The sequence below is a fragment of the Grus americana genome, chromosome 14, assembly GCF_028858705.1.
Source record: "Grus americana isolate bGruAme1 chromosome 14, bGruAme1.mat, whole genome shotgun sequence".
Taxonomy (NCBI): domain Eukaryota; kingdom Metazoa; phylum Chordata; class Aves; order Gruiformes; family Gruidae; genus Grus; species Grus americana.
Window position 1 is genome coordinate 21,873,016 of NC_072865.1, and position 16,782 is coordinate 21,889,797.

Below are 16,782 nucleotides of genomic sequence, written 5' to 3' on the forward strand. Positions count from 1 at the left end.
GTAGGGTTCTAGAGATGGCATCCAAAACCCAACCTTTCCTCATCCCTGAGGAATCAGGCCTTGTGTCATAAAGAACGCATCTGTAAAGTGTTCTGCACTGGTGTTTGCTATGCCCTGACTGATTGAAGCATGCGTCCTGCCAAAGAGCTTTTTCGTGACTTTAGATGCATACGCAAAATGCCTGGGAGCTGCATGCCTTCCTATCCTAAAGTGTCTCCTGGTCTCAGCAAGAATTCTTCTCCTCCCCTCTCCCTGTGAGTAACCCCCTGGCTAGAAGTGATGTCTATCAAAGACATAACCAATGGAAACATCCCTTCTGCCCTTGACAGGCAAGTAGGCAGAGTTTTGAAAGACCCTCCCCCTAGCAACACTCTGCAGCCAACACCAATTGAGCAATTTCAGCTGCAGAGAGGAGGGCGCTGCTGTTCAGGAGCAAAAAGGTACTGTTTTGGGCACTTCTCAAGGTAAAAACCATCGATCTTGGCGGGTAGGGAGGGAAATGGCAGTGGGTGATGGGTGGGCCGGGGCCTTGGCATTGGGGTGAGTTCTGGAGGAGGAATGGCTCCAGGGGTGGTGGCGTGGAGTTACTAGTGGGCTGAAGTGGAAGCAGACCAAGGTATAGTTAGGAGGTCTGTGAATCTTGTGGGCATATCTTGAAAGTTAGGTGCCAATGGAAGCTCTGGTTTGGGGAAGGAGTGACTGGAGTGTCTAGCTTGAGAGAGGAGCCTTAGGGGTGGAGGGGAGAAGAAAACCCAAAGTATGAAATAGCCTTGGGAGGAGAGATGGGTGCGTGCTCTGAGGACCTGGTTTCTGGGGATGGGGAGGGGTTGTAGCATGCTCTCCTGGCAGGAGAGGGGGAAAGAAGAAACAACTTGGCAAGATGAGGTGATGCTTTAGAACATTTCCATGTATTTAGATGTGTTTAAAATAAAATGAATTTCCTTTAAGTCCTATTAAGTGAGAGAAAATTTCCTGAGGATCAGGTTACTTAAGTTTCCAAGACTGGAATAGCTAGGTGAAGCTGGCAGCCTTTTCAGGGGGTGGTGGTGATCTGTACAGTGTTCAGAGGTGCCTGCACTGTGATCACAGTGGTTTCTGAAATTCCTTTGAATCCCCTCAAATTGTCCAGTGTTGAACTATTGCACATCACTGGCAAGCTTGAAAGCAGCGTATGGGCTTGAGAGGCCCAGCCTTTAAAGTCTGAGGACGGTGGTGGCCCAGAGAGACCTTGGCTGGGGTTTGGATGCAAGCATAGCTCGTGTTCAAAGACAACCCAGTACTGTGTGCCTGCACTGACCCACCAATACCATATGAATTAGAAAAATCCTAAATGGGCTTATCTCGCTGAACACGTGGGTTACAGTGTCGTGGCCTGACAATGAGCCTGCTTCTGAAAATTTACGATGCCTTCACAATGGCTACCAGCAGCTCCTTAAATCACAGAATTGTGCAGGTTAACTATCTGTCATCCACCATTGTGTGGTGTCATCAACAAACTTTCAGATCTTGAGGTTTGAGAGCAGTGCATACTAAAAAGGGTTGTGAATGCAAGTGATATTACAGAGCTGATCACTGGGAGAACATTGGACAACCACCTTCTCCTTGCTGTAAACCCTAGTTATAAATGATCAAAGTAGCTAAGCCATGGACTTTTATATTTGAAGCAGCACTATTTACGTAAATTTAGGTCGATAAGCTAAGGGTTGGTCTCGCTTTGAAGGTACACAAGCTAAAATCCGAAAGTGTTTCTGAAGTAGTGTGAGGCACATACATCTATGTTACAACAGTGGTGGAATAAATGCTTCTAGAGAACCCTTGTCAGGTACTGAGGATGATGAGTAATTTGAGTGGGGGAGTTTGAGAGGCTCCAAGGGTGAAGAAAATATCAGCAGAAAAGCACTTGCTGCCCTGAAACTTAAGAATATTGCTTCAGCCACCTGTCAGACAGTTAGGGATATTTTATGCCTTTTAAAGTTTTAATACATTTCACAGATTTGTGATCTTTGTGATATAGGTCAAAGAAATTATCTGTCCCAGCTTCTGTCGTATCTAGAATAATGGGAAGAGGTGGGTGCAACATCACAGCAATTCAAGATGTCACTGGTGCCCATATTGATGTTGATAAGCAAAAAGATAAGAATGGAGAGAGAATGATCACTATAAGGTACAGTATCTAGAAATGAAAGTCTTAAGTTAGTCCACAATGTCATTTGTAAGAAGTTTGTTTGATTTTTAAGACGGGACATATTTAGCTTCTTGGTACTAGAACAGAACATATATTACTGCTGCCAAGATATGCTGAAGGTCTACTTCTTCAAAGATAATCCTTGAGATACGCAAAAGTCAAGAAATAACTTATTGGAGTAAACATGCAATAGACTTACAGATCAGTATAAAATTGAGGCTGCAGAATGTTGCACAAAGTGGGGCTTCCTTTTGCAAAAGATAAATATGTTTGTATTTAATCTAGGGGTGGTACGGAGTCAACGCGATACGCTGTGCAACTCATCAATGCCCTTATTCAAGATCCTGCCAAGGAACTGGAAGATTTGATTCCTAAAACTCATATAAGAACACCTGCTTCGAGTACCAAATCAATCCATGCAAACTTTTCGTCTGGAGTCAGCACTGCGACTGCGTCAAGCAAGAACTCCTTTCCCCTCGGAGCACCGCCCCTAGTCACATCGCAGTCATCAACACTATCTACTTTCCAGCCTACTAACAAATTAAACAAGAATGTCCCAGCGAATGTGCGCTCATCTTTTCCGGTGTCTCTTCCTCTAGCTTATTCTCACCCTCATTTTGCCTTGCTGGCTGCCCAAACTATGCAACAGATCCGACACCCTCGCTTACCTATGGCCCAATTTGGAGGAACTTTCTCACCTGCACCGAACACTTGGGGACCATTCCCGGTGAGACCAGTTAACCCTGGCAGCACAAACAGCTCTCCAAAGCATAATAGTTCAAGTCGCGTAGGTAGTCAGAATGGAAATATTTTACAGACAGAGTCTCCTGGATTAGCTACTTCTAGTTGTCCCATTACTGTCTCTTCTGTAGTTGCTTCCACCCAACCGCTGTGTGTAACCAGTAATCGGACTCCCTCTTCTGTCAGAAAGCAGTTGTTTGCCTGCGTTCCCAAGACGAGCGCTGCAGCAACAGCAATCTCAACTGTGACGAGCACCTGTAGCACTCTGCCTTCAGCTTCCTCTGCCCCTCCAAACAATGGGCAAGTGCCCACAGCATTTCTGCCATCTAATGCTCCACAAACGCAGCATTCTGCACTTAAAGCGGACTCTTTCTTGGCTGTCTCGGCACCCAAAGAGAAGGTGTCAACACCAGACCAGCCCACTGCAAATGTGTGCGCACCATCTTCGGTTGCAAGTAGTTGCAGTATGTCAGCTAGCAGCAACTCAGCAGTCACCGAAACTCACCCATCAAGCAGCCCTGCACCACTAAATAATGTCCAGGATGAAATACTGCCAACCAGCATGTCAGAGATCAATCCTTCCATGTCAATGCCTTTTTCATCCAGCTCAGAAACTGCTCCCTTAAGCTTAGCGTCACCCAGGTCAGTTGTTGCAGATAATCAGGACAACAGTAACTTACCTCAAGTAGCTGTACCAGCACCTCGAGTTACTCACAGGATGCAGTCCAGAGGTTCTTTCTATTCAGTGGTACCAAATGCAAACCTCCATCAAGATCCTCAGTCTATTTTTGTTACAAATCAAGTTCCTTTAACACCTTCTCAAGGTCCACCTGCTGCAGTGCAGCTTTCATCAGCCATGAATGTTATGAACGGTTCTCAGATGCACATTAACCCAGCAAACAAATCATTGCCTCCTACCTTTGGGCCAGCAACGCTCTTCAATCACTTCAGTAGTCTTTTTGATAGCAACCAGGTGCCAGCTAACCAAGGATGGGGAGACTGTCCACTCTCTACCCGAGCAGCAGCTGACCCATCTTTCACTGTTCAGTCTACCTTTTTGAATAACTCTGTGCTAGGACATGTGGAAAATGTGCATCCTGACAACTCCAAGGCTCCTGGTTTCAGGCCACCTTCCCAACGGGTTTCGACTAGTCCTGTAGGTAAGTCATTTAAGCTCATGCACTGGACAGAATTCTTTCTCCAACCATTACACTTCGATCATCTCAAACTGATTGAGAAGTAGTTTACAGATGACAGAGAATACCAATGTAATGAGGATGGCCTGTATTTCCAAGTTGTCTTTAAAATGTCGATGATTTCCCCCCCCCCCTCTTTTCTTCAGCTCTTCCAGGATGTTAGGTGTTGGGAACATTACAGACATTGCATTGCTTGTTCTCTGTAAGACACACAAATGCTTCCACCTGTTTGTAGAGTTCAGAGTAGCATTGATTTTAGCTTTTGGGTTGGAATGTAACATAGGCTCAGGTGATACCAAACCTGAAACAGTGGGGCCAGAACTCTTGACAGATTCCAGCTGCAGGAGTGACTGCATGCAGCTCGATATTTTGTCTGAGACTCCAGCTTGACTCAGTGAGGGTAAACTCTCTGTACTTTTTGTCTCTTGATACGGCTCTGGGATTTTAATAAGCTCATGTTGTGCTTTGGGAAATTGGTGTGTTTTATTAGGAAGTTACAGTCCTTCTGCTGTTAAGTATAGCAGTTCAAGTTTACCTGCATTTATTTGAAATGGGTTAGGAACACTCACAGTGAGCTCCCTGCCCTTACTGTGCTCTGACTAAAGGATTATTATCATCTCAGTGTTCAAACTATGTTGCAGACAACTGGCCGCACCCATTTGGCTGGAGGGGACCCTCAAGAGATCTAGCCTGTGCCGCTCTGTTCTCCCCTTCATTCTTGCCATAATGGCTAGAGAGCCTTGCTTTGAAGTTGTCTTTACCCCCAGAGTGTATGTTAGATATTTAGGCTAACGCATCAGGACTTGAAAGCTGGACTGGGACAAGTCAAGTAGTTTGACTTTCAGACTAAAGGAGAAGGGGGCATTTGAAAGACGTGGTGGTGAGGATACAGGTTTTCAGTATTCACGTTCCTCTCCTCCTACGAACATGCAGGACTTCTGAAAACCAGAACACTTCTCTCTGACTGGCTTTAACCACAAAACTGGGATGTTTGCTATGACTGTAGTTTTCTTATTAGTTTAATTTGGGCTGAATAGCTCTGCAAAGCAAGAGAATACCTAGAGCTCTTGTGCCATGTCCAGTCCCAATGCAGTAAGCAGAACCAGATGTAACTAAGGCTGTGGAAGGTAAAGTAACTGGACCTTGTTCGTCAGATAGGCTGCTAATAAAGGAATTGCCAGACCCTCCTCAGCAGACTCCAGAAACACTTTACATTGGCTTAGCTTTTTCTTTGCAGTGCTCTCAACTGGGAGTTGTCTGTTGCTGGAATGACCCCTGGGGAAGGAAGCTTAGGGCAGATGGGATCTGTTGGTTCTTCAGATGATTGCATCTTGCGTATATGAAGACAGCTGACTGGGACTTCCCATGGCAGCAGAAAAATTTTGCTGTTCACTTATGCTAAGGTCATCTGTTTGTCATTGTGAAAAATTCTTGGTCCTTTATATATCTTTAAATGACTTTAAGTATTTAAAAAGTAGTCTAAATCTGTTTCTTCTCTGAGTTAGGAAGGTTAGATATATACCAAAGGAGAGCTCCCATGGTTGACTTTGGGGAGGTAAGTGTGAAATTGTTCTAAACGGAAGCACAAAAATATTTGGACAGAACACACTTTTTTCTGAGCTGGAATTTGATCCGGATATTGCAAAGTGAAGAAAAACTGCAAATAGGTAGATGTGCTGCTAAAATTTTGCCTGGCAGGAGGTGACTGGTTGATCAGATCCTTAATTGATTAATGTAATTATACTTAATACAGCTTTTGATCACCTTTGTTTCAGAATCTGAATAGTCTGTCACACAGGAGGAGGAGGAGGGGTTAGGGGAACCTGAGGAGAAGGGGGTGTTTTGAATGTGTGACAGTGAGGAAAGGAGCGGGAATGGTAGGCTGAGGACCTCTCCGACGCCTTCCCTTGGAGCATAAGTGTGGTCCTGTGGTCTGTCCAGCCATCTAATGCTCGACCAGCAGGTCAAGGGAGGTGATCCTGCCCATCTACTCTGCTCTGGTGAGACCCCACCTGGAGTACTGCGTCCAGCTCTGGGGGCCCCAGTACAGGAGAGACATGGAGCTGTTGGAGAGAGTCCAGAGGAGGCCACGAAGCTGATCAGAGGGCTGGAGCACCTCTCCTATGAGGACAGGCTGAGAGAGTTGGGCTTGTTCAGCCTGGAGAAAAGAAGGCTCCAGGGAGATCTAACTGCGGCCTTCCAGTACCTGAAGGGGCCTACAGGAAAGATGGTGAGGGACTGTTTATCAGGGACTGTAGTGACAGGACAAGGGGTCATGGGTTTAAGCTGAAGAAGGGTCGATTTAGATTAGAAATTAGAAAGGAATTCTTCCCTGTGAGGGTGGTGAGGTACTGGAACAGGTTGCCCAGAGGGGTTGTGGAGGCCCCATCCCTGGAAGTGTTCAAGGCCAGGTTGGATGGGGCTTTGGGCAACGTGGTCTAGTGGAGGGTGTCCCTGCCCATGGCAGGGGGTTGGAACTAGATGATCTTTGAGGTCCCTTCCAACCCAAACCATTCTATGATTCTATGATCTCTTTCACTGGCTCTTACCAGCGTGCGTTCAGACCTTTCTGCTCAGCTCAGCTCAGCCTCCAAGATGGGTTGAACCTTGGCTGTTTCCACAGGGTTCGGTGGCAGGTTTCATGAGATTTTTGAGAAGGGGGGGAAAAAGGCCAGTCGCTGCAGGCTTATGCTTTGGCCAACAGCAGTGCGATGGACAAGGAGTAGTCTGGGCCTTGCCTGGCAATTCAGTACACTTTTGTGTGATGAGAGCAGCTGGACACCAATCCTCTAATCTCAGCTGTGAATCTACACCTGATGGAGCAGAGGTTTGTCTTTTGTGCCTGTCTTCCATAGTTGGGCTGTGGCAAATTTTTCCACAAATCAACACCTCTTGGTGATCACCTCTAAGCTGATTTGGTGGAGATTTAATGTAATTTGTGCGCTAAACCAGCTTTTTCTTAACAAGTTGTCACCTCAGGGTGGAGTTTGGGTACTCTGCTTTTCCTATTCGTAAGTAAGCTCAGTTGCAGCTTGAGTTTTCTCTGATTCATCGGTTCTTTTGAGGCCCAGATATGCATGCACATTTCACCGGCTGTGGATCTGTTCTGGAAATGGCCTTTTCTCTCACATCTTTAGATCTCTTGTCCTAACAGCTTGCAGATAGAGGGGAGATGTAGCCCAACCATTTGGGGAGGCTGTGTGGAAGACCCTGCATTTGCATTTTAAGAAGGAGTTTGAGACCTTGCTCATGTGGTATTAAAAGGTATCACAAACTTGAAATATGCCAGCTTAGGAAGCAGCATGTGAGTATAAAGTTGCATGAAATGGCTGGGCTCCCTGTTGTACATGGAGTGACCAAGTGTTGCGGCTGTTGCTTTAAATGTGGAGTTAGCCCTTGCAGTTTCTGCAGAAGTGCCTGGGGGCTCTGATAAACTGAATTTTGAGCAGGGTTTATGTGAGATTGATACACCAGTCTCAAAAGCTCAGTTATGCTTTCAGAGCATGATGAAGAGTTTGAATTCATGGCCCAAGTAACTGCAGAGTATGGTATTGCAAAAGGTTTTAGTGTTACAAAACCTGATCTTTTTGGTAGGTACATAAATAGGAAGCTTGTTACTGAAATCAGGATTCTGTAAGTCATTGTTCATAGAAGCCAGTTTTTAATATTGAGCAAAGGTTTTTTCATCCACTTTCATAAATGGCAAGAAAATGATAAAAAGTGTTCTTTACAGCCTGAAAACTGACTGCTCTGAATTTGTATATCTCTGGCTGTCACACTTCCTTCAACCTGTAGGAGATCCACAGTAGTGCTGAAATGGTCTTGGCTGTACAGTCACTGCACTTTGAAAGCTGTGTACCCGTCCTACCAAGCCTTCAAAAGACACAGCTGAACGTGTCTCTTCTGCAGAAGAGCTATTATTGTCATAATTTCTGCCTTGTTCTCTGTTCAGGAAATAGCAGTCGCCATGGGCAGCCGCAGCTCTGTTACCCCTTCTGTATGGGGCAGAGTCTTGGGATCTTCAGTGGTTTGTCAGCCAGCTGGAAACTTGGTTTTGATGTGCGGTAGAATCAGTCACCATAGGGGCCTTTTGACTACCTCTGAGTTGACTTTTGTGGATGGAGGGTCAGCAAGAGTGTCCTGTCAGTAGCTCCATTGCAGATGCATAGGGAGGGCCCTCAGTTGGAGATGCTGCAATCTGCTTACGGCTAGGCTCCATGCTGGAGGCCAGTCTGCAGCTCTAGACAAACTCAGATCAATCAAACTGCATTTACAGGCAGCCTGCACAGGCATTAGCATCCTCCTCATAGCCATGGAGTCTGGGCTTTGTGCTGTGACAAACCCTGAAAGATCATCCTCCCACGCTCAGGTTCCCTTGCCTGGGCACCCTGTGTTGTGGTGGTGGTGATTTATTTCTCCTTGTCTGTAATGGAGACTTCTCTTTTTTTTTTTTTTTAACCTTTGGGGTAGGGCTAGTGAGAAAAATACCTCTTTCAAGTCCAGTGAGTCATTTCTGTCAATGTGAGCAGGTTGGATCTGGCACTTCTGGAAGCAGTAAATCAGGTTGACTTGGTTGATAATATTGGGGGTGGGGGAAAAGATCTGGCTTTCAGGAACGTATCCAGGCGATGAAAGGTGGACCTCTAGTCTATGACCTAAGGTATTGCCTGTCACCACTGCTGTTTGCAGACTGCTGTGGTGTAAGTAGGTACCAACCTTCAACCTTGCTCTGCAGCACGATAGGCTGGTCCTGGTTGTGGTCATTTTGAAATGTTTAAATGGTTTTGAAACTAGTCTTGTTTAATAGGCCCTTGAAACTAAACCCAAAACTCAGGTGAACAGGTGGCCATGCCCATTTCTGCTTTCGGGTAATAATGTGTGATAAGAACTTTTACAACATTTTGGAAAAGTACTTAAAAGCTTTGGCTTATTAAAAAACTGTAATTTCCCCTTGCTAATAATTTTTGTGGGACTTTGAACTTTCTCTCCGTCTCTCCCTTCCTCTTCTGCATCCCTGTAGAAAGCAGCCCCCTCACCTGTTGTGCTGTGCATTGTCAGCCCTGTTTCTCTGGACACAGCATGCTCTGACCAATCTGTATGTGAATGTACCTATAGAATGGCAAAAACTATACTGCGGTGAACTATTTCCCTGGTGCCGGATTCCCCTGGGACTTTCACAGAGCCCTGTATCCCAGTTTGACTTTCGTGGCTTTTTTGTAAGCAAAGATCCTTGCCACTCCCAGCTTTACTCCTTTGCCCTCCCTGCTAAGATAATTTCCTTTCAGTGACCAAAGGGATGGCTGGTTTTGTTAAAAACTTCAGGCCAAAACAAAGAGCATACAGAAATGCCTTCTGTCGGTTTCTACGGGAGAATCGTGCACCTGTAAAATGAATTTACCATGTGCAGATACTCCCGAAGGTGGTGAGATGCTTTAATTATATTTGGAGCACTAGCGCTCTCTAGTGCTTTGAAGCAGGTTCCCAAAGAGATATTTAATCAAATTTATGTTTATTTCAGGCTTACCCTCTCTAGATCCATCCAACAGCTCTACAACTTCTTCTTCAGGTCCTTTGACAGGCTTTTCAGCAAACATACAAGGAGCACGGGTTTACCTTCAAGGGCCAGCGCCTGTTGGGACTCCCAGCTTTAACAGACAGCATTTTTCACCACATCCTTGGACAAGCGCAACAAATTCATGTAGGAACTTCATGGGTCTGTCTTAGTTAACTATAAATTCATAGCTATTGTCTTTAGTAGATTTGTAACTTGAGGGGAAATTACCCAGTGATGCACAAAATGCTTTCCAATTGCTTTTAGCAGCTGTGAGGATGGCGTGCAAATCCCAAGCTGTACTGTTTTGTGTGTTTTCCCATGTAAAATGCCAGTAGTTCTTTTAGCATTACTAAAGGCATATTTGGGCAAAAAAAAAAAATAAAAATCAGTCATTATAGGCTCTGAGAGGAGAGGGCATGAAGCTGTGGGGGAGTGGAGATGATTTTACCAAGCTAAAGATTCTCCTCTAAAGAGTATGAGTGTACTATTAGGTGAAAATGTCATGTTTGCCGTGGTTTGAAGTTATACTTGCCTTTTTTTTCCCCCTTCTTTTTTTTTTTATTTTTTTTCCTTTTTTAAAAAAAAAAAAAAATTGGATTCTGGAATTATTTGATGTTACTTAAAATGTTCCAAAATCTTTAAGCATCATCTGAGCTAACAGTGGGTTTTTCTCCTAACGGAAAGAACATGGAAGTAGCTTTGCAGAAAATATGGGTCTCTGATTCAGAATCTTAAATGAAGAGGCTTTTCATGTCACTGCATGCAACTTCATTGCCACTCTGAGCTTAAGAACCAAAACGTTTAAATGAGTGCTCAAAGGAAGTTGGATTTTCCAAGAAGAGTCAGTGACGCTTCTGAAGTTGGTGGGACTTACACTCTTAGGTTACACATGTGGCTTTGGGAAGCTGCCTAATTTCTGCTGGAAGTGGTCGATACCAAAACCAGGCTGTTTAGATACTTATGGTATTTTGACTGACGTTTTCATCTCTTCCTGAAACTCTTCCATGTTTCTTATTCTTTCTTGTAATTAATTTAGATGTACTGCTATGTCATGAGAGTATCACATGATGCTGAGAGCATTTGTGTTACAATGTTGATTTTAGAGTTAAAATAAACTCTGAACAGAATTTTTGTAAAAGACTTGAAGAATGCTTGCCAAAAAAGCCTTTAAAACCTTTTTATCATTTGGTTTGAGATAATATTGGAGGGATAGAGCGGGTAGCATTTATGCTTCCTAGTTTGTGTGCTTTGTGTGTAATTAAGCAAGAGAAATATTCTTTTCAGCAGGTGAATCTCCTATACCATCAGTTTCCTCAGGATCATCTTCGCCCCTCTCAGCTGCTTCTGCACCTTCTAACTTGGGCCAGCCAAAAACGGGTAACGCCAATCAAGATCGAAAGGTACCTCCTCCGATTGGGACAGAAAGGCTTGCTAGAATTCGACAGGGGGGATCTGTCACTCCTACACCCTTAGGAACCAACTTCACAGCTCCTGTCGGTCATAGCGGTATTTGGTCCTTTGGAGTTAACAGCGTGTCTGGTAAGTCTGTTGTACAGCCTGGGGTAGCCTAAAGAAACTTGTAGGGCCTTTTGGAAGTACTACATTTGAAAAGGAAGTTGGGGAGGAGCAATAAAGCTCCACAGTCTGTAATCAACTTCCATGTAGTATGTCCTGAAGGGAGAACTGGTGTCAGTGGTAGAAGAGTGCATATCAATGAAAGCGCTGTGGTTTTCTCTCCTGATGTAGGTGGTTCTCACCCCACCTAGATTATCTGTCAGTGTACATTTGTAAACCCTGAGAACAGCTCAGAAATTTCATATTGAGTCTATTGAATGATACAGAATTTAAAAAGTAAACAACTTTTTACCTGTTAAGGGGGTCCATTTCCAAGTCTGACCCTTGGCCTAAAAGGACAACTGCCTCTGTCCAAGTTTCTAGCCTGCTTTCTGTAAACATTTTAAAATGTTAGTTGTGGTGTAGCTAATGCATCCAGAAACACATAGCTGTGGAAGCTGATTTTTGCATTGATCTCCTGACTCTTGAATAGTATGGAGTAACTTCTGTTCCAGGCAGGCCCAGTTTTAAAAGAATGACTCTGAAACAGCTGAAGTTTTATATTCACTTTCCTGATAGTTTGAGGTCCTTGTGGAAAGGAAGAGCTGCAGCATTTGAGGTGTAAAACGTTTCCACTGGTAACTTTAAATACAAATGTTTAATAGTCCTGTACTTGTTATATTTTTCAGTGAAGCCCTCCATAGTTTGGCTAACTTAGTGTCTCAACATTGCTGTATTTTTTCAAGAAAAGTTTGTATGTGCTCACAAACAACATTTGGAGGTTTACTGGATCTCAGCTGTTCTGCTGTGGACACCTGAAAATTGCAATTACTAGTAGTCCCCATTATCTCCGCACTTGTCTGTAAGATCAAGCTGAATGTACATACAGACAACATGTGCCTGGCCAAACTTCCCTGGCCTCACCAGTCTCTCTTCTTCCCCTATTTTTGCCCCTGTCACAAGTGTAGCTTTTTTCTGTGTTCCTGTGGTACATGAGAGGATGTGGGAGCTGGGGGGAAAGAAAGTGTGTGTGCATGTAGCCAGCCTTATATAGTGTTGCCTGCTGGCTTCCCTCTGAGAGACCTTGATGCTACAGATAAGACTTGTGTGTTTGCATTGTCTGTAATGGATTATTAGCCTAAAAACTGGAGGTATCTTCCCGCTTTGCATAGGCTGTGGAAGGTCTGCCTTTGCTTAGAGCAGAGCCCTAAGATACCTCTGTGACTTTGTGTTTTCGGGGAGCCTTTGGATGCATGTAGGTGTGTACAGCTTCTGAATTCTGCTCCAGAGTATCTTCAATGAATTGTAATCAGCCATTTTCAATCTCCTCCTTTCCAGAAGGTTTGTCAGGTTGGTCTCAGCCTGTCATGGGAAATCATCCAATACATCAGCAGCTGTCAGACCCAGGCACGTTTTCTCAGCATCAGCCAATGGAGAGAGATGATTCTGGAATAGTGGCTCCCTCAAATATTTTCCACCAACCTATGCCAAATAGTTTTGTGGATTTTTCTAAAGTAAGTTACAGAGGGTTGGATTTAGGCTATAAAATGACCAAGGACTTGCTTTGTATCTCCTGTACACGTGTGCCTCTTCTATCATTGCTTGCTGCACCCAGTCCTGAACCTCCTTTCATTCCAGTACTGACTAGAAAAGGTGCCCAGGCCTTGTAGATTGCAGATGTTCTCTCGTCAAGTAACTGAATGCCTCCATTGTTCTCCAGTGTTTCCTTTCTCAGAAGCTCAGCTGCTCGGAAACATTTCATAAGGCTTGCTCAGCTCTTAAGGCTAAGTTTGCTTCATGCTTTCAGTACAAGTAAAGGAAGCGGCAGGATAACGGGACCAGTTGTAAGTCTGTGCCTTGTATGTTAACGCTGGAAAGTAGCTTGAGGCAGACAGGTGTAGCCAAGCCATAGACAGCTCAGCCACCACTGGAGGAATGTCCAGGACAACAGCAGACCTGCTCACAGCACATTTCAGAAGTAGCTGTAGCATGTGCTCTTGGGATCTTCTCAACTGTAGAGCAGCAGTCATTCAAACACAGGAAAGAAATCTCATAATTGCAAAAAGCTGCTCTGTAACTTGCTCTTTCTCAACTGGAAGAATATTTAGATGGCCATTAGTAATTTATAGAAAATTTTCAACTCCAAATCTTGTAGGCTTAAGCCGTATAGTGGCTTTGCTGAAGTGCAGCGTCTGGCTGCAGCCCTGCATGCACCAAGGTTATCACATGCTGCAGGAGGTGAGAGGAGGGAGTGCTGAGATCACTTTGTACAGCTGCTTGGTCTGGCTTTATGGGGTCATCTGAAAGCGCTGTGCAGAGGCTGCTGCATATTGGAGAGATGTAATTTCAGAAAGATGGGTGAACTGACTTGAATCTGAAGGTCTGAAGAGTCACAATATTCCATACTCTGCCTATATGTGCAGTGATGTCCCATTTCCTCACAGTGCTGAGATATTTGCCAGTAGGTGAATGTTACGTATGGATGTGGACTGCCCCTGCCATCTGGGCAAACATGGTACTACATTTATCCTTCACAGCCACTACCTTTTTCACCGACGGTGCTTTCTCTTGTTCCCTCAGGGTCTACCAATTTCCATGTACGGTGGCACTCTAATACCCTCGCACCCTCAGCTAGCGGACGGCCCAGGAGGCCCCCTCTTTAACGGGCTCCATACTCCAGATCCCGCCTGGAATCCCATGATAAAAGTTGTCCAGAACTCAACAGAATGTACTGATGCTCAGCAGGTAGCGTGACTGCCTTTTTCCCCCTTGGCTTACCTGTGGCTTTTTAAGGTGTTGTGCTTTGGTTTGGTTTTCTTCATTTTTGGATAGATGACTTTTTTTTTCAGTTCTTCGATACTAGAATTGAGCTCTTATGCATGACTTTTACCCTACAGTGTGGGGGTGTGTGTGTTTATAAAAAATACATGGCATTATCTGTACCAAACCTTTAAGGTTAAAATAAGCAGTATTTCAAGACTGCTCAGCCAGGTAATCGACTTTGTTGTAAGTGAGAGACTTTATATCCATACTCTGCACCTTGCAGTTTGTCAGTCAAACCTTGGCCAGAGCTGAAGGGGGCTCCCAGCCTTTGGGCAGTCTGGTTGTATTTTAGGGGGAAGCCTTAAGCTTGCCCTCTAGTGGTTAAACGCTCTGTTAAAGGAACCTTTATTTCTTTTCATAATAGACTTGTCTTTTTATTTCTTGCTGTAGATTTGGCCTGGCACCTGGGCACCTCACATTGGAAACATGCATCTCAAGTACGTCAACTGATTTAAGGGGGTCTATCCTTTTTTTAGCCTTGTTTGGGAATCTTTATGATCTTGAACCCTGGGGATTTTTTTAATGTGCCTAACTAAGCAATTTTCTGTGGGCTGCAACAATGGAAACTTGATTGCCCGTTGGATAAGAACAAACTGATTTTCCTATACAAACTGATTCTGTTCTCCAGTTAGTTTAGCCATTTGGAACTTAAAAATCAGACGAAACTAGTGCTTTTGGCTAAACACTAGTGAATGTTCCTTGTATGCAGCAGAGAACTAGTTGATTACATGATTTCAACCTTTTAGGGTGGTAAATAATTGTTTACATACTTAAAAGGAAAAGCTGAGTAAATTTCATGTCGTATAATGGCTCTACTTTATGTAGCCTGTATTAATGTGAAATATTTACCTGAATATTCAATAAAAGGCGAACAGTATTTATAGGTCATGTGTGAGAATTTTGGAAGAGGCTGTATGTTGTCATCGGTAGCTGCTGCCGTGCCCAGTGATGCATCTTTTCAGGGCCACATAATTAGCACGTGGATGCAGTCAGGGTTTGGGGGAGGGTTTTGATCTGCAGGTGTCTGCGACACAAGGTCTGCCAAGTCCTTCCCCCTACTGGTTGTTAGCCTTTTTTGCGTGTGTGTGTGAAGATGGCTGCGTTGGTTTTTTTTTTTTTTTTCCTTTCTGGATTAGTTCTGCTGCTTCTAGCACTCTTTTTCCAGGTGGGTTGCCTTGAGAAATCAGGTATTGTTCAGGGGCTGGAAATAAGGGCTGAGTTGACAACCTGGCAACTGATGGCATCTTAATTTGCAGAAGGTAAATAGGTAGTTCATAGGTAAATGCAGGGTTTCTTCACCTGGCTCGGTGTGACCAGCTGCCTAGAAGCAGATCTTAGGAAAGCTGAGACCACTTCCCACTAGAGAAAAACGTAATATATTCAAATCTAAGTTTCTTGTAACCCTTTAAATCTGGTAAGAGCTCTTCAAGTCCTTTCCGTGAGGAAGAAAGAGATTTTTGCATACTGCTTAAGACGAGCATTCATTCTCTACCCAGGTGCAAAAGTTCTCCACTTTCTGCACTTGGACACTGCTTATTTCTGCTTTTGCTCAATGGCAATGCAGCAACTACACTGAATATTTGGTCCACTCCTCAAGCAGGTAACTACCTAGTTACCAGATGGAGACTTCTCCACCTCCAGACAAATCCTTACGTGCAGCAGCAGAGTTTCCCCAGGAAAAGCATGAGGAACCCAAATTGCACAAGCAATATCCAAGTACCACAGGCAAATAAACCTCAGAAATGCTATTGGACGATATATTCAGATACTTTTCCTAGTATTTGAGGGAGAAATGCAAAAAACATTGAACTGCTGCTGCTGCCCTGATAGTGCAAATGCCAAAGGAGAAACACTTGTGTTAACAGGAATTCTACTGAAAACCAATGGTATTGTAGTGCAATATGTGTTTGCTCTTGGGGTGAGTTGCAGGGGAGGGGCCTTAAGCCCCACCCCACCCATGCAGGCTCCATGGCTGCAACCGGCACTGCTACCTCCTCCTGCCCCGTCCCAGGGAGACACCATGTCCCCATCCCAGAAGGCTACAGCTCCACACCAGGTGGCACTGTCTACTCCACCACACCAGGGGGTAAGACCCAGCACGGGGATGGGGTTGTCCCTTGAACAGAACGGTGGCCTCAGCCGCCCCATCCCTGCTTAATTTAGGCAGCTCCTTCCTAAGTGGATTACTTCCTGGGCTCTCCACTTTGAAGCTTGGTCTTAGGGTCATGGGCCCCTGCTTTAGGCATCAGATCCAGGCAGGCCCATGGGCCACCACCACCAGGGTGGTGGCTTCCTTGGCAGCCCAGAGCTAGAGTGGAAAAAGGAACCCCAAAGCTTTGTAAAAAGATCCTTCTAGAAGTTAGGGCCATCATTGTCCTGTGGAACCAGGGGGAGCAGGCAGAGGCAGTGCCTGGTGCTTGCACTGCTGGGGAGCGGCTGCTGACAGTGCCGCAGGTGTGGTGGATGCAGCGCTGGTCCCTTGGGGGTAGGTCATGCCCAAGCACAGCTGGCCGGCACTGGGGATGGCACAGGGAGCTGGTGCAAGAAGTCTGCTCCCAGCCCTGGAGGAAGATATACTGGGTGGCATGGCTCCCTCCAGGGGTAGCCTAGGCCTGCCCTCTTGCCCCCTTTCCACACCCCCCACCCCCCTGCCAAAGCCCCTGATTCAGCTGTCGAGCAGGTCCTTTTCTTTGTCTGTCCTCAGGGTAGTGTTGTGTGCCCTGTCACTG

General features: G+C 45.0%; 1 protein-coding gene across 16 annotated transcripts in view; it reads left to right on the forward strand.

Annotated features, from left to right (window-relative positions):
• ANKHD1 (ankyrin repeat and KH domain containing 1) overlaps positions 1–16,782 on the forward strand; it is a 116,429-nt gene that overhangs the window by 98,139 nt on the left and 1,508 nt on the right. For 5 of the 16 annotated variants that reach the window (XM_054841289.1, XM_054841299.1, XM_054841296.1 and 2 more), the window contains 8 exons: positions 330–440; positions 2,015–2,164; positions 2,471–4,086; positions 9,641–9,835; positions 10,961–11,215; positions 12,569–12,744; positions 13,811–13,975; positions 14,444–14,490. In XM_054841289.1, the coding sequence (XP_054697264.1) occupies positions 330–440; positions 2,015–2,164; positions 2,471–4,086; positions 9,641–9,835; positions 10,961–11,215; positions 12,569–12,744; positions 13,811–13,975; positions 14,444–14,490 (2,715 nt within the window). Of the gene's footprint in view, positions 1–164; positions 441–2,014; positions 2,165–2,470; positions 4,087–9,640; positions 9,836–10,960; positions 11,216–12,568; positions 12,745–13,810; positions 13,976–14,443; positions 14,937–16,782 lie in introns of those variants that run through there. The other 11 variants (XM_054841291.1, XM_054841290.1, XM_054841292.1 and 8 more) reach the window with 11 other exon arrangements.